This window comes from Chiloscyllium punctatum, chromosome 32 (assembly GCF_047496795.1).
Source record: "Chiloscyllium punctatum isolate Juve2018m chromosome 32, sChiPun1.3, whole genome shotgun sequence".
Classification (NCBI taxonomy): domain Eukaryota; kingdom Metazoa; phylum Chordata; class Chondrichthyes; order Orectolobiformes; family Hemiscylliidae; genus Chiloscyllium; species Chiloscyllium punctatum.
Window position 1 is genome coordinate 8,700,684 of NC_092770.1, and position 27,392 is coordinate 8,728,075.

General features: G+C 39.7%; 1 protein-coding gene across 4 annotated transcripts in view; it reads right to left on the minus strand.

Moving 5' to 3' along the window:
• The window catches only part of tbc1d30 (TBC1 domain family, member 30), a 67,553-nt gene that overhangs the window by 8,471 nt on the left and 31,690 nt on the right, over positions 1-27,392 (minus strand). For all 4 annotated transcript variants that reach the window (XM_072551597.1, XM_072551596.1, XM_072551598.1 and 1 more), the window contains 7 exons: positions 23,040-23,165; positions 16,879-17,064; positions 16,110-16,278; positions 12,434-12,602; positions 7,945-8,050; positions 1,504-1,616; positions 801-937 (listed from right to left, as the gene is read on the minus strand). In XM_072551597.1, coding sequence (XP_072407698.1) covers positions 801-937; positions 1,504-1,616; positions 7,945-8,050; positions 12,434-12,602; positions 16,110-16,278; positions 16,879-17,064; positions 23,040-23,165 — 1,006 coding nt within the window. The remainder of the gene's footprint in view (positions 1-800; positions 938-1,503; positions 1,617-7,944; positions 8,051-12,433; positions 12,603-16,109; positions 16,279-16,878; positions 17,065-23,039; positions 23,166-27,392) is intronic.

Sequence of the window (27,392 nt, forward strand, 5' to 3'; positions counted from 1 at the left end):
TGCCTTCTTCGCTATCTTATCTACCTGCGACTCCACTTTCAAGGAGCTATGAACCTGCACTCCAAGGTCTCTTTGTTCAACAAGTGGCAAATGAAGGGTCAGGGATTGTGGTTATTTACTTGATGTGGAGCCAAAATTGAAAATCTGTTGGCTAGTGGGGGAGGGGGATTGTTCAATGTCACTCGGTGGCTGATCAGGGAGCTGGCATTGGGAAGCAGGAGTCCAGATGAGAGCCATCCCCTGAGATTTCCCCCTCAACTAAGTCTCTCTTTGGCTTCACTTGAACTTTGACCTGAGATCTCTCTTTGATCCTGCTACTCCATCCACTGGCAATAACAGTAATGTAGAACTGCTGGCTTCGGACTGGCTGGCAGTTCTCGGGGATTGAATTTTCACACCACCAGGTCCTCAGTTCTGGGGAAACATGATACTATCTAAATCCCTGATGGGTACTTCACATTGCCAGCCTTTCATCAGTTCAGGCAACGCAGGACTCCTACCAGGTGAGACCTCATATCTCAAATATTAAGTTCTACCTCATGTATGCTGTTTTGCTCAGAATGAATATTTTTAAAAGATAGGTGTACCTAACAATAAGATCTTCATAACTGAACCGTAATCCATTAGTTGACAGAGTAATATGAATTGGGTCTATTAGGACACTTTGGTTTTGACTTTGCTGTCATCACTGATGCTACTCTGTTAAGCTCATATAATCAAAACCAAGAGCTCTTGTTGTTGTTAACCTTTCAACACTTCCACTTTCTGAAAGGAGAATTAAAAATCATATTAAAGATTACCTTTCTCTTGTTTTTGATATTTCTGCAGTTCTGGTACAAGAAGACTAAATGGTCCCAGGCATCCAACTGCAGAAGCTATTACATCATCATCATCCAAATCAATCTCTTCATCACTGTCTTTTGTTTTACCAGGATTTCTGTAAAAACGTATTGGGAAAGGGGAAGAAAATCCAATATGTGTATTATTCAAAAATCTCAAATGGGACAGATTAGAATACTTAATAAAGGTCTTTACAACATATCATTCATTAGATTGAGTGAAAGGCTCAGTGTACAGATGTAATGATGTATTTTCTGGTCACTTTCATTTCTGACTGACTTTTAATTTAGGACAATAGTTTGTGTGTGTTGAAAATTGCAGGGACTTAGGATGTAAGCCACTATAAAGAGTCAGAAAAGTGAAATATACAACATCATGAGCAAACTTAACTTCTTTTATACAAGACACAGGCAAAAGCCACATAACACATGCTCTTTGAATGAGGTAGCAGCATAGTAGAAGACACATATTCAGAAAATCAAGAATTTAATGGTATTAAAATTGTAAAAAAAAAAATCACAAAATAATACTTTCACAGTTTAAATATTTGGAACAGTCAATCAACATTCATCATCAATTATGAATTAGTTATTAAACTGAATTTTATCCGAGCACATTATGCATAAATACTATCATCATTTGGATAATCGAAGTTTCCCTTACCGTTGTGAATCAGAAGACTTGACAGGGGCTGGGAATGGATTGATATTATAAGTGTATTTCTCCCTCAGTTCAGCCAGTTGTGGAAAGGGGAATGGTGCCATTGAATAAAGAGTCTATAACAGGAGAAATTAAACATGATGCCTTAGTGGGAAGGCTACTTTTGATCCATTCAATAAGCAATTGCGTTTCTTAGAATACCAGATTAGACACAACTATTTGTACTTTTTAAAAAGAAAATGTTTGATATTTATAATTGGAAACATCAGTGGAAGAAAAAACAAGTAAAGAGATTTCCTCTTTCCAGTGATGTCTTTGTCTTTCTTCTGAGAATGCAACATCTGTACCACTGGAATGGCTCATTAACTGCTGAAGTCCTAGTCCTGGTCAATTCTTTCTTTTATGACGGGAGCAACAAAGGATGCATTATATATAAAAGCAAAAAACTTAATTTGTTAGCAGACATGTCCAATGAACTAGGATTATTAGATGTGAGAAAATGATTTGATCTTGAGGACCTTGGTATTATCCATAAACACCTCTGATGTGTAACAAACACCAAAGGGCTAAATTATGAGATAATCTCACTTGGACTAGGCTTACACACATAGAAGATTAAGAGATGATGAAATTAAGGTATTTAAGATCTCGTAAAGCGAATAGAAAGTATTTCATATGTCTTAGAGCAGAGGTGGGGAAACCTTTCATGTTGGAAGGCCATATTATGTTAGTTGTAATCTAATAAGGCCACATCCAAGAAACTTCAATTATATATTCTTCAAAATTCACATTATTTTGTAAAAATCTAACTACTATGTACTAACTAACTAAAAAAAAACAAAAGTTAATTTTAAAGTTAACTAACCTTTTAATGACTTTGTTGTGACTGCTTTTTGTAGGAAAGCATTTGAATATTTGGTTGCAGCATGGAGGTCTGCAGTTTTAGCTGATCCTCTAGATGGGTATCCATCATTTGTGACCTTAAGGGCGTCTTGATTTTGGTTAAGTAGGAGAATGTAGATTCGCAGTAATAAGTGGTTAAAAAGCAAGAAAGCATTTTTTGTGCATGTTGCCGAAGGCTTGGGTATTCTATTGTATTTTTCCATATTTCAATCGGATCTTTCTTAGCGTCAAATGAGGACTTTAAAATGTCATCTTCTGAGAGTTCAACCAATTCCATCTGTAGTTCTTTAGGAGCCTTGGAGACATCAACTAGGTGAGGTTGAGATGCTGCTTTGTGTGTGATATCATGATTCTCAAAGTCAGAGAAGCTTTCATTGTATTTCTTTTACTCTCTGGTATTTTAAATACATTTATTTTAATATTAAAATAAAAATAATAAAGGACAAAAAAACATATTAATAAAAAATAAAAGATTTGTTCTGCAAAATTTGGATTCATTCAAAAGGCCACACACAATGGCCAAGAAAGCCGCAGGTTCCCCACCTCTGTCTTCGAGCATTCCTTAAAATTAGAGCTTGACCATACGGGGATGAAATCAAAAGACACATCCCTTTGCTCAATGGGTTGTAAAAATTTGAAACCCACAAACCTAGAAGTGGAGACTGGGTTAATCTTACTCTTCTGTAACCCTCTGATAGATTTTTAGGCAAGGGTATTAAAGGTTAAGGAATCAAAGCAAATGATGGAATTAGTCACAGATTAAGGTCAACCACACTTGAGGAACTGAATGGCTTACACAGGTTCCTAATTTTTCTAAAAAAAATACACTATAATGGTTTATCAATGACTTTTCCACCATCTTAATGTCAAGTACAGATGTTTGCTGATGATTATACAGTATTTGCATGCAGAATGCAATGTGGACAATATTCAGGTTTAATCTGATAAGTGACATGTAAAACTTGCGTCAAACAAGAGCCAAGTTAGGCCTTCTCAGTGATAGAACTGGCCCTTAACATTGAATGCCATCACCATCACTGTCAACATCCTGCGAGGTTACCATTGACTAAAAACTGAATAGAACCAGCCATATAAATGCTCTGGCTTCAAGAACAAGTAAGTAGCTGAGTATTCGGAGTCAAATAACTCATCTCTTGGCACCTCAAACCCTGTCAATCATCAACAAATCACATGTCAGGAACGTGATGGAATGTTCCACACTTACCTGGATAAGTGAAGCTCCAACAACAATCAAGAAGTTTGATACCATTTAGGAAAAAGAAACCCACTTGACTGGCACCCTATCCACCACCTTCAATGTCCACTCTCTCCAACACCATCAGACCAGCAACATAAGCTATCTATAAAAGACACTGCAAATTGCAAGCTTCTTTCGGCAGTACCTTGACCTCTCCAATCAAGACAGACAAGAATAACAGATGTATTGGTGCACTACCACATGCAAGTTCCCCTCCAATATACACTCCATCCTGACTTGGAATGAAATTGCCATTCCTTTAATGTTGCTGTTTCAAATCACTGGACCTCCTTTCCTAATATCACTGCAGATCCAACCTTATCAAGTGGACTACAGCAGCTCAAGAAAGTGGCTCTCTACCATCCTGACAAAGGTAACTAGGGATAAGCATGGAATTCTAGCTTTGCCAGTAATACTGACAAGTTCATGAAACTATAAAAAACAGAATGCATAGCTTGAAAACCTGGTGGAGGAAAATTCAGTCAAGGCTTTTGAAAAATAATTAGAGAAAATATGGCATCGGCATTGTGAAAAGTAGAGTGGGATAAGATGTTTTTGCAGAACACTGAAATAGATATAATGGATCAAAGGCTTCCTTTTGTGTTGTAATCATTGCATGATTTCATATTGAATCACCGATGTAAGTTCTAAAATATGGGAACTTGAGAAAGAATGTTTTTTTTCCCCACTGGTTGAATTGACCATGATGCTTTGTGCTGCATTAAGCCAAGTAGGATGAATATTGAATTTCATAGAAATATTCCTCGGAATGCTTCATTCAGCTTTGTGAGTCATAAATCAGCTATTTTAAAAATTACGTACAACATGGAATGAGAAGAAAATTGCTTGTAACTAAATGTTTATAAGTGATCCCTTAGGGCACCTTAAAATGGAAATAATGAATGGATCATTCAATAAATGCAACCAAACATCATCTGGATTCTGCTTAAAGGCGTTAGAGCAGATGGTGACTAAATGCTGTTTCTATTATATAGGATTCCAAGATTTTGTCTGGTGTAATATAGATCAAATTCGATGATTAAATCTGCTTTTCTTTGACAACTTAATAATCACTTTATCTATCTTGTGTGAAAAGATTGATTTTTCCAAGAATTAAGGTCATCACCTTATAGAAGCAAGTCAAATTTAATTTAATTACTTTGATGGCTTGGCATTTTAGTAATTTGATGCTTATGATGAATTCGTCCACCTTTCCAGCAAAATGAGTGGCCCTGACAAGATGTTTCCGACAACCATCATGTTATTAATGCAAGGCAGCATTGGTGGCTCAGTAGTTAGCACTGTTGCCTCACAGTGGGTTCCATTCCACCCTCACGCAATTGTGTGTGTGGAGTGTGCACATTCTCCCTGTGCCTGTGTGGATTTCCTGCTGGTGCTCTAATTTCCTCCCACAGTCCAAAGATGTGCAGGTTAGGTGAAATGGCCTTGTTAAATTGCTCATAGTATCCATGAATGTACAGGCTAGGTGGGTTAGCGATGGGAAATTTAGGGATATGGGGGAGAGGGTTTGGGTGGGATGCTCTTCAGAGGGTTGTTGTGGACCTGATGGGCTGAATGGCCTACTTCCACACTGTAGGAATTTATGATAAATCATAACACAGATGAGTCTACACTTTATTGCATTTCCATTCTCAAAATTTGCTCTAGAAATGATGTGACAGAGTTAATGTTTACTTTACAGATACGTAAGTCTTAAAAAATGTTTGGGCACACTGTGATATCAGTCTGAGTTGCACATTTGGAGAAATTTCTGCGGTGAGCCTAGCTAAACCTTCTCGCTGTATCTTACCAAGCACATCTCATTAACTACCTACCCCATATCATGGCATCACTCATGTTCCATTTCGGCTTCACCTTACCATGTGCTATGCAACTTACAAATGGATTATTACACTGATTCTATGATTTGTTTTCAGAAGGACTGGGGCTGTCATAAGATTTAATACCGGCAACTAATTAGGATAGACTCAAAAGAGATCCAGCAGCTCAAACCTGGTCTTCCATGAAGTACTGAAGGACATCAGCAGCAGCAGAATTGTCATCTACCATCCTGGGATAATTTGCCATTCAATGGGTATCTTGGAATTAACCGGCATCCTTTGCAACCGTGGCGTGTTTATATGTCCACAGGATACCTAGACAGCACTGTCAGTCCAGACCTACCCTGTTGCGTTCCTGATAATTGCCCTGAACCTGGCAAACATGGGGAAAATCAAGGTCCTGTTTTGTCAGCAGGGACCTGGGGACTGTGCTGCATGGGATAGTGCAGAAATGGGACTTTCTCTTCCCCAAAGACTAACAATGGAGGCTGTGATACAGACTATGCCAGCCTGACCTAAGTTTGCCAACCAGGTTAAAGCAGTCCTCAGCCAATTGAAAGAAGACCCAGCACTGTCGGACGAACTTCAATCTTCTCCACTCTGCCAACACAACTGCAACTGCCATTCTTTATGATACATTCAGTCTCTGTTACAGTACCCACATCCCACCAAGGTACATGCCCTACCACTCTCACTACTGCCTGCTACAGCTTCCCTCTCTTGCTCCCACTCATCCCAACCCCCAACACCTCTATGCTCTCTGCACTACCTAATCACTCACTCAAGACACTTTCCTACCTCCATCAAAAATAACTGCTATGTCACCCATTTTTACTGCCCACAAAGGCTGCCTGTCTCTCATTTCATGAGAATACCAGCCCACAAAAGGTGACTCCTCACCCTGAGAGTGTCGGACATGTGTCATGAGGATTCTGAGAGGTTGGCACATATCAGATATTAATTTTCAAGAAATGGGGTACAAGTGACCACAAGTGGACTGCACCCTGTGATGTTGATGCCCGGTGTCTAACATAGAGGTTTTTCAGAGCATGCGGTGAGCTGAACTCCTCATGTACCCACTCTGAATTCCATGTCGAGTTTTCATTATCTAGTTTGTTTGGTGCATTGGCATGGTAGGAAGCTGAATATTAAGAGACCTGCCAAGCCACTAACAAGGTGTTCAGCCAGGTGCAAGCCATGCTTCTTGTCAAAAGGTGAACTGAGATGTTCCTGATATCTATATCAGCCCAATGGACTTCTCATTCAATTCTGACTACCATAGAAATCTCAAACTGGATTGAATCAATCCAAATTCATTTCTCATGCAATTGACTTAGAAAATACTGATTGGTGTGTTTCTAGTTATGACTGGATTCAATGCAGACTGTAACAGCATAAGAAATGGAAGCAAGAAAAGGCCATTGGTCCCCTTCAGCTTGTTTCTCTATCCATGGCCAATCATTTTTCAACTCCACTTTCCCAGCTATTCCCCATATCCCATGATTCTCTGAGAGATCAAAGTTTTATCACAGCTTTGAATATATTCAACAATGAAGATTCCACAAACATCTGGGATACAGAATTCTAAACATTCACAAATCTCACTATAAAAGTTTTTCTTCATATCACTATTAAATGATTGAAGCCTAACGCTACCCCATGCTAAAAATTCCCCAGCCAAGGAAAACCACTTCATAGTATCTACCCTGTCGAGTTTGTCTCAACAAGGTTACCTCACATTCTTCTAAACTTCAGAGTATCTAGTCACAGTTCACTCAGCCTTGAGACAGACAGACCTGAACTGGACTTTGCAAATGTTGTTACTAAATCCAGGAGAAATCAGGAGACTTCAGGAGAAATCTTTTTACTTCTTAAGTGGAGTTCACTCCAACACTGAATGGTTGAAAAGAAGAGTAATGATGCATTTAGCTGGATAAACATTTGAGAGACAAAGAAATAGCAGGATATTCTAATAGGATTAGAATAATGATTAGATAATCGGTGCAGAGTGGAGAAGACTCATATGGAGTATAAATACCAACACACACCAGCAGGGCCAAATGGCCTGTTTCTGTGCTGTCAGTATTTTATAATATTATATAATACTACTCTTTAATATCAAATGATGCTCTCATATCAGGAACTAATCTAGTGAATCTTAGCTATTCAGCTCCAATGGAAATCAATCCCTCTTGAGACATGGACAACAAAACTGCACACTGTTTTCATCGTGTGGTCTCATCAAACCCTAAGAAAATGATACCAAGCCTTTTAGTCATGATCATTTTTTTTGTTGCTGTTTACTGAGAAACGATAAACATGCTCTTTTGGAAATTATCTAAAGTGCAGGTAAATGCTGCAAACACAGGAAACCTTCTTGATCATGTTCCCACAAATAGTGACTGAAGAAATTCTCTTGCATAAATTGGAGCAGTTACTGACCTGCATCAGCTCATTACAATCAATCAGACTATCTTCCAGCATCTCTTGAGTTAGCTTTCCCATGGTGCAGTAGAACTCATCTGCACTTTGGCAGCTTTCGATTCTTCTGTTAAAATGAAAAGTGGCCTTTGTCACTATAATTCATGTAAAAACGTCATTTTTTGTTTACAGTGTGACTTCACTTTGTATCCACTTGTAAAATGCACTCTCAGTCTCAGTTGGGTTGTCACAAATAGAATCAAGTGGATGCTTGTTACTTTAGCACAGCTTGTGGGTTATGAAAGCAAAATAGTATATTAATAAATATTGATGTCTTAAAAGTTATTTTTAAAACTAAATATCTATTAAGAAATCACCAGGAATTGAGAACATTCCTGACTTGGTTCATCCTTTAGTACACTATTTAGTAATTTACCTTAACTCTTGCCTTTGATTGCATATTAGAGATTTAAACATTTTTGTTGCGATCGCTAATAATTTTTCATTTCAACTGTACTGATTGACCAAGTGTAGTCAGACCTGGAAAGGTCTGAATGAATTTTGTTATGAATTTTTAGTGCTATGGGGAAATAACGAGAGAGCAGGACCAATCAAACAGTTCTTTCAAAGAGGAAGCGCAGAAATGACGTTGCAAGATTCTATGCAACTTACAAATGGATTATTACACTCAATCTATAATTTGTTTTCAGAAGCACTGGGGTTGTCATAATATTTAATACTGACAACTAATTAGTATAGACTCAAAAAGAGATCTCGCAGCTCAAAACTAGCCATCCATGAAGTGCTGAGGGATATAAGGAGCAGCAGAATTGTCTTCGATTCCAATCTCTCATCTCATAGCCAGAATATTCCTCAGGTAAAAACGAGGACTGCAGATGCTGGGAACCAGAGTCTGGATTAGAGTGGTGCTGGAAAAGCACAGCAGGTCAGGCAGCATCCAAGGATGAGGCAAATTGAAAAAAGCCCTTCATCAGGAATAGAGGCAGGGAGCCTGCAGAGTGGAGAGATAAATGAGAGGGGGGTGGGGGTGGGGAGAAAGTAGCATAGAGTACAATAGATGAGTGGGGGTGGGGATGGAGGTGATAGGTCAGTGAGGAGGGAGGGTGGGGGAAGGTAGCAAAGAGAACAATGGGTGAATGGGGGTGGGGATGAAGGTGATAGGTCAGAGAGGAGGGTGGAGTGGACGGGTGGAAAGGAAGATAGGCAGGTAGGACTGGTCATGAGGTTGGTGCTGAGCTGGAAGGTTGGAACTGGGGTAAGGTGGGGGGAGGGGAAATGAGGAAACTGGTGAAGTCCACATTGATGCTCTAAGGTTGAAGTGTTCCGAGGTGGAAGATGAGGCGCTCTTCCTCCAGGCATTGGGTGGTGAGGGAGCAGCGGTGGAGGAGGTCCAGGACCTGCATGTCCTCGGCAGAGTCGGAGGAGGAGTTGAAATATTGGGCCACAGGGTGGTGGGGTTGATTAGTGCGAGTGTCCCAGAGATGTTTCCTAAAGCGTTCTGCGAGGAGGCGTCCAGTCTCCCCAATGTAGAGGGGACTGCATCGGGAGCAATGGATACAATAAATGACATTGGTGGATGTGCATTCAAAACTTTGATGGATGTGGAAGGCTCCTTTAACACCAGCCAGCAACGACATCAAACATTTAGTGAGGACTGCAGGAAAGAATGCCGAGCAGCACCTATAATTTAAATGCCAACCTGTTGAAGCTGCAACATAGGTCCACTTGCATGCAAAAAAGCAGAGCAGCAAGCTATAGAGCGAGCTGTGTAATCCCACAACCAATGAATCAGATCATAGTTCAGCAGTCCTCCCACATCCAGCTGTGAATGGTAGTAGACAGTTAAAGAACCAACTGGAAGAGCAAACCTCATTCTCATTGTCAGAGAAGTACAGCACATCAGTGAAAAGGTCAAGGCCTAGCATTTGCAAACATCTTCAGCCAGGAGTACCAAGTTGATGGTCATTTCAGCTTCTTCCTGAGCCCCGAGCATCCCAGATGGCTCATCACATTCTGAATTACTAGGTGATATCATGAAAAATCTAAACATGTGAGATACTGAAAAGGCTGTGTGACATGATGACATCCTGGCTGCATTACTGAACACCTGTGTTCCAGTAAAAGCTGGACACATGACTAAGTTGTTCCAATACAATAGTACTGGTAAATTACTAGCATTTACCTGTCATGGAAAATTCCCCAGATATGTCCTGTGCAGGACAAATCCAATCCCCTCCCACTCAAATATCACCCAATCAGTACCTACACTTGGTTATGAGTAAAATGATAGACAGTGTTCTGGAAAGTGCTATCAAGTGGCACTTACACAGCAATAATCTGATCATTGATCTATATGCTATTGTTTGGGTTCCATTAGGACCACTCAACTTCAGATCTTGATACTGCATTGATCCAAAGATGGTTGAAAGAACTGCATTCGAGGCAAGAGGGGAGAGTGACTGCCCTTTACATCAAGGCATCAAAGAATATGCCCTCACGGAGCCCTAGCCCTGAGGGTAACCCGGGGTTAAAGTGTTCTACTGGTTGTAGTCATTCCTAACACAAAATAAGATGATTATAATACTTGGAGGCCAACCATTTCAGGTCCAGGGAGTCCCTCAGTCATTTTTGAAAACAAGATGGTGGTGGAGTAGCAGGGCTGAGCCCTGGCCTCATTTGTTCCCATCTGCTTTCTTTTATTCCTCTTCTTCTTCATTTTACTTTTGCTCTTTTTTCCTTCCTCTTCCTTTTTTTTTGAAAAAGCCTTTTACTGCGATTTGGGCATTCAGCATGACAGCGAGAGTGGGCCACATGCGGAATGATGGCAGTCTCCTAGTGATTGGGGACAGTGGCCTCCCGTGCTCCACTCACCCATTGTACTCTATGCTGCTTTCTCCCCACCCCCACCCTCCTCTAGCTTATCTCTCCACGCTTCAGGCTCACTGCCTTTATTCCTGATGAAGGGCTTTTGCCCGAAACGTCGATTTCGAAGCTATTTGGATGCTGCCTGAACTGCTGTGCTCTTCCAGCACCACTAATCCAGAATCTGGTTTCCAGCATCTGCAGTCATTGTTTTTACCCCAAAGGCTAGGCAATGACTATCTCCAACAGAAGAGAATCTAACCAACTTCTCCCATACCCTCTGAAATTAAGTAGGATTACCATCGCTGAATCCAACACCATGAACATCCTGATGGCAATTAGGGAAATATAGCCACACGCATTGAATATCATAAATAACATTAAAAGGGACAGAAGCACTTAAGATTCCTGCCTACGTGAGGGATCATTACTGTGAGAATCAATTACTCATGGTTTAGTACATTATTATCCAAGTTTATTTTTTCATTATTTTGCAGCTCTAATTCTAATTTCTCAGACTGACACATCTGGAGTGGAACAAAAAGCCCATGAGCAAAGTACTCATGAAATTTTGATGAGTATTTTCAGTATTCACATGCTTCAAAATAACAATTATTAAAACTCAATGAATGCTTTCATAAATGTAAACGTATACAGAAAGCATTTTTATAAGAGAAATAAGAATAAAAGAGCGAAAAATCTCAATATTATGCATTCTTTTATATTCTCTGAGCTTCTTAGCTTGAAACTAGGTCATTATAATGACGCATTGCTGCAGTAAAACTCTCCGCTCCACAATATTTTCATTAGAAAAAAGGAAATCTGCAGGATTTGTTTGCTCCAGATTGTTGAGTAAAATTGCAACAAGGTTGCAGTATTTTTCCTGCTAAGACTGAAAGCCAGTGCAGATTTAATTTATTGGATGTTATTAACTGAAAATTTCCAATATAAATGATATTTCCAATAGTTGCATGAGACTTTTACCCAACAGATTTAGTAGTCAACAGAGATTTTCAAAAAACATTTTCCTTTGTCTTGATCGACATTTAAAAAAAAAGTCAAAATGTTTTTAGTTCTCAGAACATATGTTTCCAACACTGGTAGAAGTGAGTGGCAAATATATCTCACTTCCTTGCAATTCTTTTGTTTTAATGCAAGGTCTAGAAATTAAACAGTGCTACTTTAGTTAACTCTCACCCCAAAAACAAAGGATAGAATGGAATTCTCTAATGTCAACACTAATTTTGATGAAGGAAAGCATCCCTACACCACCAAACTATTAAAAAAAGGCCAACATAAACTAAGTTCCACAGATGCTGCATGACCTGTTACGTATTTTAGACAATTTTTGTTTGTATTTCAGATTTCCAACATCCGCAATCTGTATTGCAGCTCAATGATAGCTGGTGATACTGGAGTTTTTCCTTTTTACTTTGAAAGTTTGGACCTTCCTGATGCTGTTTCATGTCAGATTAAGGTAGATTAACAGAGTATATTTTTGTCATTCTTTCCATGTCGGTTTCAGTTTTCAAGCCACATTTCCTGATCTAAAATGTTATTTTCAAAAATGATTGAATATGAGATGTAATGCTGCATTCGTTAGAAATGATTTAAGTCTATAACTTACTCTCCAAGTTTGGCCCAGATTGCCAAGGCTACTCGTAGAATCACCTCAGATCCTTCAAAGAAAACAGAGTCCCAGATTCGTAGCACAGTATGATTAGGAAGGCATGTTGCAAACAAAGTTAGGAACCACTGCATGGTGAACACATTGGTCAGGGGAGGCTCGTAACTGCCTATCAATAAAAAAAACATGGCTTTGAACCAAAAATTATACATTTAATCACAGTTAAGTCAACATTTTGATTCTTGAATGGAGTTCTGAAAGATGAATAATCTTCTATTTACTAAAGTGACAATATTTTAAAATTGTTAGCGAGTCATGGTATCATACAGCATGGAAACAGACCCTTTGGACCAACCAGCCCATGCCAACCGTAATCCTAAACTAAACTAGGCCCATCTGCCTGCATTTGGGCCATATCCCTCCAAATGTTTCTTATTCATTTATGTATCCAAAAGTCTTTTACATGTTGTAACTGTGCCCACATCCACCACTTGCACTGACATTTCATTCCACATATGAACTACTCTCTGTATAAAAAAGCTGCCCCCCCATGCCTTTTTCAAAAATCTTTCTCCTTTCACCTTTAAAATATGCCCCCTAGTCTTGAAATCCCCAACCCTAGAGAAAAGACACCAGCTATTCACCCTAACTGTACCCCTCATGATTTTATACACCTCTATAGAGGTCACCCCTCAACCTCTTATGCCCCAGTGAAAGAAGTCCCAGCCTATCTACTCTCTCCTTGTAACTCAAACCTTCTATTTCTGGCAACATCCTGCTAAATCTTTTCTGAACCCTCTCTACCTTAATAATATCCTTCCTATATAGGATGATCAGAACTAGACAGTACTCCAAAAGAGGCTCACCAACGTCCTGTATGACCTCAACATGACTTCCTAACTCCTCCATTCAAAGATCTGAGCAATACGAGAGAGAGTGTGTCAAATGCCTTTTTAACCATCTTGTCTACCTGTGACTCAAACTTCAAAGAATTGTGTACATGAACCCCTACAGCACTACCCAAGGCCCTATGTTTAATTGTATAAGTCCTGTCCTTGTTTGTTTTACCAAAATGCAATATCTCACATTTATCCAAATTAATCTGTCACTCAGCTCACTAACCCAATTGATCAAGATCTCTTTGTAATCTTAGATGTCCTTCTTCAGTGTCAACTATACCACTGCAAACATTCCTTCACAGCCCAGAAAAACCTAACCTGGTATTAAAACCTTTGTGTGTATGTCTGAAACATTAGAGAAAATCAGGAATCTAAATTTACGTTAGAAAGGACCTAATCAGCATCTCTTCAAATAATTCAATTCAAATGGCATAAAATGAATAGTTTTTGTTCTGAATTTTGGATTTTTTAAAGAGGTTTTCACTGACAACTATTGAATTGAAAAATTCACTATCATTACTATTCATTATAATGTGGTCAGTTCCCTCACAACCACGCCCTGTCTATCCATCTTATAGAACTGGATTCTATCGCCACAAATTGGGCACGTTGCACTCATTCACCTTTGTAAAATATGGCACAGTGATACTGGGTTGTCAACCCAACATCATCCCACCTGTCTCCAGAGGTAAGGACAGAAATAGTGTGCCATGGTGCTGCTCCTGTCACAGGACTCATCTCCTAAGCTGAGCACAGTGGGCTCTTGGAGCCCCAGGTCCTGGTTCTGGGCCCGAATGTACCTTCTGCCCCATATCCTGCCTTTGTCCAATATCACTGAAGGTGGGCAGGTGCTGAAATCTGAAGTCTATCTACCTCACTGAAAGAAGCAAGTATCAAGCCACTGAGTTTGTTAAAATGCCAATCAACTGTAACTTTGCACTGACCACTCAACTTACTTCGCAAGTTGCATGAGAGAGATTTGGAGGTGAATTATGCCAAGTGTTACTAATGTTATTATTGGACAAGTTAGATCCCAAGCGGAAAGGTGGTTTGAGAGATCATATTCTTTTCATTTTAATGTGATGGTTTACCACTGAAATGCAAACATGCAGTGTTGAAAATTCGTATCTAACAACAAAACTTAAATTCATTCCACAAAAGAAATAAAAATAAAATGTAATAAGCCAAAATATTACAATTTGGAAACACACAGTAAAGTACAATCCCATTGATCCCAACAATACTCCTTTACAGCACTACACTAGAGAGACTTCCCTCCTCTTTCACATTTATACAGCATAATTAAACTGTGGTTTCAAATTCCCATCTTGAGAATTTTCCTGGAGCCTTCATACAACTACACTTAGACTTTCACTGCTTCAAATAAACTCCTCAGGGTTTTAACCACAAACACTTCTGGTTTGGAAATTTTAAACCAAACTCCTTACAGTGAGGCAACCTCTTTTTTTTTTAAAAGAACAGCCCTTCACTACCTCTCTTTCTGCTTTTATTTTTACAATTTTTACAATATGTTTTACATATCCAATTTAAGCCAAGACCACTGCAAACTGCCCCAAACTGAACCTGGAAAGCATCTCTCCAAACTAAATTTTGTTGTTATACACAATTTTTCAGAATTGGATGTTTGTGTTTCAGTGGCAAACTAACTCATTAAACAAAGCCCCTAAACACCCTTAACTGAAAACAAAGTTCAGAATCTTTTATCCGATAAAAATCATCGTGGCTACAAAATTCTGAAATCCAAGGATAAGTTATATATTTTTCAAAATAACATACCTTACATCACACGTGGGAAGTCAGAGAAAATAGCACAAAGATGACAATAAAGCCTGAAGTCAGACTGTTGCAAAGTCTGTTGTTAAATGTGGAGATTTTTAATTTGCTCAGCTTCTATTAACTGACTTAAAATTAAAACAAGTTTGAGAGGGAAGGGCTTATTTAATTTGGTGGCTGGAACTGACCTCCAGCCATCTCCCTCTTGATGTCTCATTCTTGACAGCCAATTGGTTCAGAGCTCCCTTTCACAACATTAATTGGCCGGCATTCCTGACAACCAGTTGCTAATTTTTCCTGATGAAGAGTTTATGCCTGAAACAGCGATCCTCCTGCTCCATGGATGCTGCCTGCCTTGCTGCGCTTTTCCTGCACCACACTCTCGACTCTGATCTCCAGCATCTGCAGTCCTCACTTTCTTCAATCAGTCGCTAAGTGACAGGCTAACATACTAGAACTGCATGGCTACGTGAATGGTGGAACACTCCCTGTTTTGCTTCTCTTTACCAACAGAAGCCATTAAAGGCAGAAAGAATGTGTTAAAAATAAACTCAAAACTAAGAAAGTCTTCATCAATACCTCAATGCATCCAATGGTAATCTGGAGAAGCATGAGGGAAAAACGAGTAGAAGACTTAGTTAGTTAGAAGGTTAGTTGAATCAAATTGAAAGGAGGTTTGTGTGGAACATTAACACCTACTTGGACCAACTGTAAGTGGAAATGCTCTGCTATTTGATGTTTATCAGCAACTTCCATGGTTGATTTGTTAGTGCCCAAAAAATATTTCATTTGCAGCATAGGCTTGGGTTCAAGCCACACCTATTTCAGAAGTATGTAATAACATTTCTGAACAGTTTGGTCAGAAACTACCTGGAATCCTTTCTCAAAATATGGCCATGAGAAACAAGAAGCATCAAGTACAATGGAGAGAGAAAACCAGCCCCTAAAAGAAATTAAGTCCGTTAAAATTGAAATAAATTTACCTGCACTTTCCTTATTGGCACCTTTCTGAAGATTATCAAGATACTGGGATAGCTCAGGTAGTTTTATCCGAAGAAGATCTCGAAAAACAGCCATATCGACAGATAATGCACGTAAATTATTGGCAAAATAGCTCTCGGGGAGTACTTTGTCAATCAAGTAAATCATTACCTATATATTATAAAACAAAAAGAAACAGGGTAATATGTTTTAATCTGTGAAGTCCATATAACACATCTCAATGTTACTTCCTTATGTTATTTCATCATCTATTGTATTCACAATGAATAACTAGAGAGCAAATGGTCTGAAATTTAATTAAAGACCCCACCATCATTCTTGTGCACAATTGTGTAACACTAGTGCTTCATGTGGTTGTATGAAACAAACTCCAAGTCAGAATTTATAATAGAATGGAAAAATAAAACATAAATGAACACACAATTATCAATAAAAGTTGAAATACCTCAAAAACAGATATCTAAATCAGTTTAGTCAATGTATTATTAATGGAATGTCAATAAATATGTACTAAAAAGTTATAAGAAAAGGAGCACTAGCTCTTAACCTGGAGATAAAACAAAACACCTTATCAAATCCTTAACATGCCTCCGTGCCATAATCAGATAAATATGCACTAATGAGACTTCAGCAGCAATTCTGTGCAATGCAAATAGAATACCCAAAGCCGTGGCGAAGCACTATATAAATGCACTTTCATTACTGTTCTTAAACTTGATTAGCAAATTTGTTCTACTTCATTGCATTTACCTTCAGTGCATCTCCTTCATTCCCTTCCATCACTTCTAGTATGAGTGCAGCAAGTACATTGAAACCTTGGCAATAGCCTACAAATTTGTTCCAGCGAGCATACGCGAGAAGAACTCGCTTCAGCATCACACGATCCTGCTCAGCCTCCTGCCCACAATAAGAACTGCAACCTGTTCTGTGAAGATCCTTGAAACAAACAATTCTTAGTTAATAAACAAACAATAAGTTCACGTTTATTTGCGTTCCTGACCTCCCCCTTGAAAAGGTTTAAACAATGATCACTTTATGAGCCTTGGTTTGTCATTGCACAGTAATGTTAAGTTCAGTAGAGGTTTGGTAAATAAATGCATTTTCAGCTTGTTGCAATCCCTGCAGAGACTATTAACTTTAAACGGGAGATTTAAATTCCCAGTGACCAACTTAAAGAATACTCACAGCAAGATTTCTGTTTTAAGACTTTTACTGCAACAAATAAACTAAAAGCAACACTGACTATACAATACTTGCCAAGCAAATAATACTCTAACCTATAAAAAGGTATCTCCTCTATGTTTTTAACACAGACAAAAACCTCACAGCACAATTTTACTACCTTGTCCATTTTGGCATAATTGTAGTTTTCACAGGAACTGACACCACTCCTCATTCTAATTGGTTGTGACTGTTCACACTGCTTTTTATTCTTTTGGCTGTGTTGGATGTTAAGGATGGCATTAAACTTTCCAAAAAAAGTAGGACATTGGCCAGAGGATACCCACAAATTCGGCTTGATATTATGGATTTGTGATGACGTTGTAGCTATATAATTCATATACAACTATACTATTATCACTGAATTTCACTGGAGATATCAACCTTGTTTTATCAGGAGAAGTGACTACAGTTTTGATCATCATTTTGATTTGCATACACAGGGAAATCAGTTTTAAGGAGACTCTGTAGAATGTTTGCTATTGTGTGTGATTTACACAAGCTCCATTTGTGAAGTAAATAGATGTTGCTGAAATTTTACCTTAAGACCCAGCTCTCTGTCAAAATACAGCCTTGCTGTAAATACATATTGGACACACTTATATGTCAATAGATACCCGATCCTTGGTATTACTTAGATCATAGGCAGGGACAGAAGTCCAGGGCTCCATGCTTTTTCTTACCCTGATCCCTTCCCAAGAACAGCAGCCCTGCCCCCTATCCCAAGAACAGCAGCTTCAACCCTATCCAAGACACAGTGACCATGTCCCTGCGCTGAGCTCTGGGTATCAGTTCCTGGGTCTTGATGCATTCTACTCTCCTGGGCCCAGACATTAAACTTCAGGTAAGAGGCTAGCTGCTGTGAGGCAAAGACACATTTAGCACATGATACCAGTCAGGAATTGGTGTACAGATAGAAAGAGATAATATAATCAAAGCCATCATTCCTCCAGAATGCTGGTACAGCAAACTATTGGCATTCTCTAGGAAAGATCGAGATGAGTTCTGCAATGGATGTCCTAAGAATCTCTCTGTCACTGCCATTTATTGCAAACTTCACAGTTTTATGTCTGAAAAGAATTAGTGGATCTCGCAACTTGTGAAGAAGATGAGGAGCTGAAGCAGCATGAAGAACAAGACACAGGAAATAATGAATAGAGGCAAGACCCAGTACCCTTCCAGTCACAAACTCTTCAATAACTCAACAAGTAGTGATAAAATAATCAAATCTTATTTCCCAGCACTACCAGTCCCTCCCAATATGCTTGATGCTATCCATCATCCATAGGACAGCAATCAAGGTTAAAGGATGTAGGAGAAGAAATAGGTCATTCACCCTATTCCACCAACATTCAATGATAGAATCCCTACAGTACTGAAAGAGGCCACTTGGCCCATCGAATCTGCACTGACCCTCTGAAGTGCATCCACTCCTATCTTGCAGACCCACATTTATCATAGTTAATCCACCTGGCCTGCACACTACAGGGCTATATGGCATGGCCAATCCATCTAACCTGCATATCTTTGGACTCTGGGAGAAAACAGAAGCACCAGGAGGAAATCCATGTAGACACAGGGAGAACATACAAGCTCCACACAGATGGTCACCCAAGCTGAAATCAAGCACTGGTCCCTGGCACTATGAGGCAGCAATAATAACCACTGTGCCGCCTATCCTCAGCGCCACTTCTATGCCTTTTCCTTACAGCCTCTGATTCCTCTATTGATTAAAAATTTGTATATCTCAGCTTTGAATATACTGAACGACCCTGACTCTACAGCTTTCTGGTAAAGAATTGCACAGATTCACTATTTTCCAAGAGACGAAATTCCTGCTCACCTCTGTATTTTCCCAAACACCAGTGTGGGCCTTTCAACCAAGACATATTGTTTGGTCAATTCATCCTCAAAGAAACTCTGTATATGAGACCGCTGTAAAAGAAATCTAGAAACAGATTGAGCACCATTCTAAAGGTAATGATCACCCAGATACAATCGTTTAGTGACTCACTTTAGTATTCGTCTGCCCATAATATTGCTATTAAAACAAATTACCCCAGCCACTCCAGAACGAGAGATGGAAGCCTGCTCCACTTTCACAAAGGTACCTTGGACAACCACCATTACTAAGGCTTGAGATGACACCTTGGCTACGGCTAGAGCTGTCTGGTCCAGCTGGCATTTGGCGAAAGGATAGTCATGGCTTGAGGAATTGCTGGATGAGCAAAGAAACATTCTTTATTGGGTGGAGCCACATCTTTCAGAAAGAAAGATGGTTGTGGTTCAAGATCAATTGTCTCTGTTCTGGGACATCATTATAGAGTTCTTCAAGGGGTTGTGCCTTAAGCCTAACCATCTGTGATTGTTTGAGCAATGACCTTCTTTCAGCATACAGTCCAAAGTAGGGATGTTAGTCAATGATGCAATATGCGTTGTACCATTCACAACTCCTCAGATACTGAAGCAGTCTTTGCCTGAATGCAGAATGACCTGGATAACATTTGGATTGAACCAATGAATTACAAGTAACATTTATGCCTCACAAGTGCCAAACAATTACCCTCTTCAACAACTGAGTATCTAAACATCTCACCTTGATATTTAACTGCATGAACATTACTAAAGAATTCTCAAGGGCGATCAAAAATGGGCAACAAATTCTAGCCTGGCCAGTTGTGGTCACATCTCACACATAAATAAAAATGATTGCTGTCATCCTGAGTGAGGTTAATAGTAGCCTTTCTTTTTGTGTTCTTCATCACGAGGCAGCACTTGGACATTTTCACCGAACTGTAGCAGATCAGATCAAAGGAGGGTTTTGAAAGCCAACTGAAGCTCTACCATATTTCAAAGCACTGTTACGACACGGGGTAAACTACCTTTCTTAATTTAAAACCATCAACACAGAAAAGATTTATCCCATGCACCAATCTATGAAAATTCAAGAGGCCAAGAATTATTTAAAGTGAAAATTAACTACTTTATTTCTTAATGTATAACAGAATAATTAACGAACAACTATTTACAACTCCATCCTCTAACCTATCATTTACCTTCCCCTTCCACAATACTAGTTCGATAAAACTCCCAATTAAGATTTACAAAACAAAACTTCTTAACTCAAAACCAGCAGCTTTCAATTCTTCTGTTTGGATCTTTCTGTGTCTTCTTTTCTTCTTCTTAGGGATTCTGCTTCACAGGTTACTGATCAATAAATATACTTTTAAGAGAGCTATTTTTCAGGCAGTTATTTAGCCGCTGGTAGCTTTCCAGTTCTCCTCTCAACTGTTCAAATTTCCCCAGTCTTACACCCCCAAACCACTGGATTGTGTCATCAGCTTTTAACATTGTCAATTTACTAAACTCAAACTGGATTGGAGTTTGGTATCTTTTGGGATATAATTTAAACTGATTGACCTAATTCAACTCTGCTTTGTTGTTTCCAGGCAACTAGCTACCCTAGCTACCCCAGTAGCTGGAGCACAAGTTAAACTGTGTCTTGTTGAGAACACTTGGTGCTGTCACTGCTAGCTTTTAACTCTCTGAGGTACAGTACACCCACATCTTCATAACAGCACACGGCAGCAGCATCGGGAAATGTCTTGTAGCAATACTATTAAGTTTAAAGAGTCACAAGAACTGAGTCCATAGTGTAGGCTGATAGTTCAGTGAGTAACAAAGGAAGTTTTGAAGTTGCTATCTTTTATATAAGTCTCCACAATAGCTCACAATTGCTTGCTTAACTAATGTAACATTATCAATCAGACTTGCAATGTGGCTTATTTATGCTTGCTAGGATCTACATATGTTTATACACAAGACCCAGTTCTCTACACACACAAGGAATTTGTCCAAGCTTTTTGACTTTTCAATTAGAAGTTGGGGGCACTGTTCCCTGGAGCATTCCTCACTCTACATGTCAACCAAGTAGAGCTGACTTGCTTTTTTGTGTTTAAACCAAAGCTTTGGGGAAACTGCTCCAGGTGCATTGACCAATAAGCATCCGTGGAGAATCAGCCATGACTTCCAACCAATCATCATCGTGCTTTTCATGCAGCATAATGTGTTGGTCCTTTTGCAATTTGCCATTCTTGCATTTCTCCTGATGAGTACAAGATAAGAAATTCAACAATATGTCTCTTTTTTCAGCACTACTGATGTCAGTATGTTCACTGGTACTCTGAATTTTAATCTTTACATAATACAAAAATATTCCAAATGCCAAACTAATACAAACAGATGACAGATGCTGTTATTTGTGTTGTCACTGCTATTTCTCAGCAGTAGCTACTACAATATACGTCATGGAAGGGCACAGTTGTTAGGTTACCCTCTCAATCTTTAAATGCTTTTGTTTTCAGCGACGGATGCTGGAATTACAATAGTATTAACAGCTTATCATGAACACAAATACAGCAGCTACCGTATTTTGGCAGCTGAATAAATAACACTGAAAGATAGGCCAACAAGGTTAACTTTGAAACCAAAAAGCAATTGGTTGTGAAATGCTGTTGTCTTTATTCACATGCACAGCAAATGAACTATTACACAATAATTGAGGCTTTTTTACTAGCAGAGATATGGCTTGGACATTTCATTGTGAGCCTACAGACAGCAGGACGTAAATCACACAATATCCTAATTCCCAATTTATGCTCAGACCTCATTAAATTGATTTAGGCATACAACCAGCATCTTTGGTATTTTTTGGCTAAATACCTCCTTGAATTTGAGGTAGACATGATGTGGAAGTGACAGCGTTGGACTGGGTTGGACAAGATCAAAAATTTGAAAACATGCTTTTGAAGGAGCATCGCTCCGAAAGCTAGTGTTTTCAAATAAACCCCTTGGACTATAACCAGGTGTCATGTGATTTTTGAATTGGAGGTCGTCAGCAGAAGGAAACATGTTTGACACGATGCCATGAAATTTTATGGGGTCCAGCATCACTTGAGACGTTGAGGCATTTGAAACATTTCTGACACCACCTAACAGGAGCTTAGCTCCAAGGACTTCATTACATTACCAGAAGTAGTTCAATGATTCCAAGAGTAATTAAGGTAAGAATACAACTCCCTCATTACCTGCTCATACCTCAACCACCTCCAGCCTTAGAACTCACATTATTCTTATTGTCCGCTTTCCTTCACACTTTATGGAAATCAGTAGGGTTATTTGGGAACCTTAGAGAAAAGGGTTCTCTTGCTGCCTTCCTGTTTCAACTCTAGAGTCAGATTTATCAGGACCACTCAGTCCTGAGTAAACCTGCTTTGAAGGTTGTGAGCAATATTACTTTATGAAAGAGGACAAAGTGCATCTAAGTTCTTTCATAATACAGTTGAGGGTTTTCCAAAAACATGTCAAAAGATTTCCCAGTTGCTCACTGTCACTAGGGGTGAGAAATTAACAGGGACATTGCTAATAACCATTACAATATACACAGCCACCATTATAAATGTTCTCTGTTCAAACCAGACCTTTTTTTTGCATAAAGGGTTTCGTAAACTCGAATTTAAAATAGGCAATGTGCCAAGTAAAATACCAAGACAAAACTTTTCAAAGATAGTACACTTCCAGTCCTCTTAGATGTATTCACTTGTAATTTACTACTGCACACATGCAGACACACACAGTTCTACAGCACTAGTGGAGGGAAGCAAAAGAGTTCCAATTAGACTGGACATTACCTTCACTATTTGAATGCCCATAGAATCGTCATCAGGGTTGCTCCTATCATTGAAAGCAAAACGTATGGTCTTCTCCCAGTCAATCGAGATACTGTGCAAGTATTGATCTGCTAGAGTCAGCCAAACCTGAAAGGGAATAGATAGGACAATAATTTACACAGTCAGTTAAAACTGTCAAAGTTTCAACAGATGCACCAGAAACATTAGAATATAAACAACTGATCTTTTCATCTGAAGGAGATCACTTATTGTAATGTCCGCCTTTGAGTTTTCACAAAAATTATGTAAATTTGATCTTAAACGTGCTTTTCTTAAGTGTGTTAAGTTTATTTTGTTCCTTACACTGAAATAACGGTGAGCTATGGAAATTGGATTTATTATAAGTGTGGTGTGCCTCTCATTCTCGCTCCATAGAAACAGAGTTAACGTATTGTACCCAATGACTTTTCCCATTCCTGGGTATACCCTGTCCCATCTTCAAAACAGACCCATCAGAGATGGTAACACAGTGGTATACTATCAGGAAGGAGTCGCCCTTGGGCTCCTCAACATTGAAGCTGGACTCCATGAAGTTTCATGGCATAAAGTCAAACATTGGCGCAGAAACCTCCTGCTGAGTACCATTCACCAGCCCGTCTCAACTGATGAATCTGTACTCCTCCATTTTCAATATTGCTTGGAAGCCGCATTGAGGGTGCCAAGTGCACAGAATGTACTCTGGGTCAGGGATCTTCAAAGTCTATCACAAATTGGCTTAGTAACACTACTACTGACCAAGCTGGTTGAGTACTGAATAATATAGTTGCTAGACTGGGTCCCCAGACGGCAATGACGGGGCCAAGAAGAAGGAAACACCTATTTGACCTCATCCTCACTAATCTTACTGTCACAAATGAATGCATTCATGATGGCATCAGAAGGAGTGAGCACCGTACAAGATCCATCTTCACATTGAGGATACCATCTATCAGGTTGTGTGGCTCTACTTCTTTGTCAAATGGGGTAGACATTGAAGTTTTAGAAACAAAATTGGATGTCCAGGAGTGCTGTGGGCCATCTGCAGCAGACTTATACGCATCCAAAATCTGTAACCTCATGGCCTAGCATGTCTCCCACTCTGCCATTGCAAACAGACCAAGTTATCAACCCCTGGTTCACTGGAGGAAGACATGCCGGAGGTCGCACTTAAAAATGAGGTGTCAATGTGGTGAAACTACAGCACAGGACTAGTTACATGTGAAAAAGCAGAAGCAATGTGCAATCAATGGAGCTAAGCTACCCACAACCAATGATCAGATCTTAGTGCTGCAGTCCTGCCATGAATGATGGGGTCAATTAAACAACTGATAGGAGATGAAGGCTCCACAAATATGACCAATCTCAACAATGGGGGAGCCCAGCACATCAGTACAAAAGACAAGGCTAAAGCAGTTGCAATGATCTTTAGCCAAAAGTGCCAAAATGAATGAATGATCTATCTCAGCTTCCTCCCAAACTTCTCAGCATCACAGAAGCCAATATTCAACCAACTAAATCACTCCATGTTCTACTACAAAGATTATGGGCCCTGACAAGGTTTCAGCAATAGTATGGAAAGTTCATGCTCTGTAACTAGCCACATCCTTAGCCAAGCTGTTGCAGTATAACTACTACAATGGCATCTCTCCTATGATCCAGAAAATGTCCAAGTTTATCCCGTGCAGAGAAAACATCTTGGTCAATTTCCATCCTAACTCCTGATCATCAGCAAAATGATGGAAGGGGCCATTAACAGTGTTATTAAGCTTGCAAAACAAAAACTTGCTTACCCACTCAGTTTGGACTCTGCCAGGGCCATTCAGTACTTGACCTTAACTTTGGTTTAAACCTCGACAAAACAGCTGAATGTGAGGTAAGAATCACTGACCTCGATAACAAAGCAGCTTTGAAATGAATATGGCATCAGGTATTTTCTCGCAAAACCTGAGTCATTTGAAATCAAGAGGAAACCTATCCACTGGGTTCCCTATGGTAGGCTCATCCATAAAGTCAGGAAGTATGGGATACAGGGAGATTTGGCTATCTGGATTCAGAATTGGCTGGCTGACAGAAGGCAGAGAGTGGTTGTAGATGGAAAGTATTCTGCCTGGAGGTCAGTGTTGAGTGGGGTCCTGCAGGGCTCTGTACCTGGGCCTCTGCTCTTTGTAGTTTTTATAAATGACTTGGATGAGGAGGTTAAGGGGTGGGTTAGTAAATGTGCAGATGAAACAAAGGTCGGAGATGTCGTCGATAGTATAGAGGGCTACTGCAGGCTGTAGCGCAACATAGACAGAATGCAGAGCTGGGCTGAGAAATGGCAGATGGAGTTCAACCTGGATAAATGTGAAGAAGTGATGCATTTTGGAAGGTTGAACTCGAATGCTGAATATACGATTAAAGACAGGATACTTGGCAGTGTGGAGGAACAGAGGGATCTGGGTGTACAAGTACACAGATTCCTCAAAGTTGCCACCCAAGTGAATGGGGTTGTTAAGAAAGCATATGGTGTTTTGGCTTTCATCAACAGGGGGATAGAGTTTAAGAGCCGTGAGGTTTTGCTGCAGCTCTATAAGTCCCTGGTGAGGCCACACTTGGAATAGTGTGTCCAGTTCTGGTTGCCCTACTATAGGAAAGATACAGAGGCTTTGGAGAGGATGCAAAGAAGGTTTATCAGGATGCTGCCTGGACTGGAGTGCTTGCTTTATGAAGAAAGGTTGAATTGGCTTGGACTTTTCTCTCTGGAGAGAAGGAGGAAGAGAGGAGACCTGATACAGGTATACAAAATAATGAGAGGAATACACAGAGTCAATAGGCAGAGACTTTTCCCCAGGGCAGGATTGACTGGGATGAGAAGTCATAGTTTGAAGATATTAGGAGGAAGGTATAAAAGGAGATGTCAGACGTATGTTTTTTACAGAGTTGTGAATGCATGGAATGTATTAGCAGCGGTGGTGGTGGAAGCAGAGTCACTGGGGACATTTAAGCAACTTCTGGATATGCACATGGATAGCAGTGAGTTGAGGGGTGCGTAGGTTGTTACTATATTTTACATTATGGTTTAAATCTCGGCACAACATTGTGGGCCAAAGGGCCTGTTCTGTGCTGTACTTTTCTATGTTTTATGTTCTATGGATGGAGTCATAGCTAGCTCAAAAGGAAGATGGTTGGTGAAGGTTATCTCCACATAAGGATATCTCTGCTGGATTTCCTCATTATAATAACCTAGGCCCAACAATTTTTAGTTGCTTCATCAATGTCTTTTCCTTTATTACAAGGTCAAAAGTGAGGATGTTCGTGATGAACACAAAAACTTCAGTACAATTCTCAACTCCACACGTACGAAAGCAGTCCGTGCCTGTATGCAGTAGGACCTGGGTAACATCCAGGCCGGGCTGGTAAATGAGAATTGATATCTATACCACAAGAGAGAATGTCTGCATCATCCCTTGCCATTCAATGGCATTACCATTACTGAATCTGCCACTATCAACTTCCTGAGGATTAACCAAGATATTGGTCAGAAACTGAACTGTAGCAGCTACATAAACACTGTGGCTACACGAGCAGTCAGAAGCTAGGAATCCTGTTTTGAATAACTCACCTCTTGTCTCTCCAATGCTTGTTCACTGTCTACAAGGCACAAGTCAGGATTGTGATGGAATACTCTCCATTTGTTTTGGCATGTGCAGCTTCAATGATACTCAAATGATTTGACGATGTCCAGGACAAAGAAGCCGCTTGATTGGCACCCAATTCACCACCTACAACATACACTCTCTTTACCACCAATGCACAGCAGCAGCAAGTGTCTCACCAATTGTCTTTCGACAGCATGTTCTAAATCCACAACCTCCACCACCTAGAAGGGCAAGGCAGCAGATACACAGGAATACTACCAGCTGCAAGTTCACCTCCAACTCACACACCATCCTGATTTGGAACTACATAACTATTCCTTCACTGTCACAAGGTCAAAATCCTGGATATCCCTCCCGAATAGTATTGTGAATGCTTTTACACACCAACGACTTCAGCGTTTCAAGAAGGTATATCACCACTACCTTCTCCCTAGAGGAATTAAGAATGGGTGATAATGTTGGCCTAGCCTGAGATGCCCAAATCACATGAATGAATAAAAATAAAGTCATGACCTCTATAAGACACATATCTTTGTGTCATCAGCAAAGTTACAGCACATTCACTCTTCTCATCTAAGTCATTGTAAATTGTAAAAAGCTAAGGCCCCTGCACAGACTCCTGCAGGAGGTCATACATCACATACTGTCAATCAGGAAAACACAGATTTATGGATACTCTTGCTTTTTGCCAGCCAGC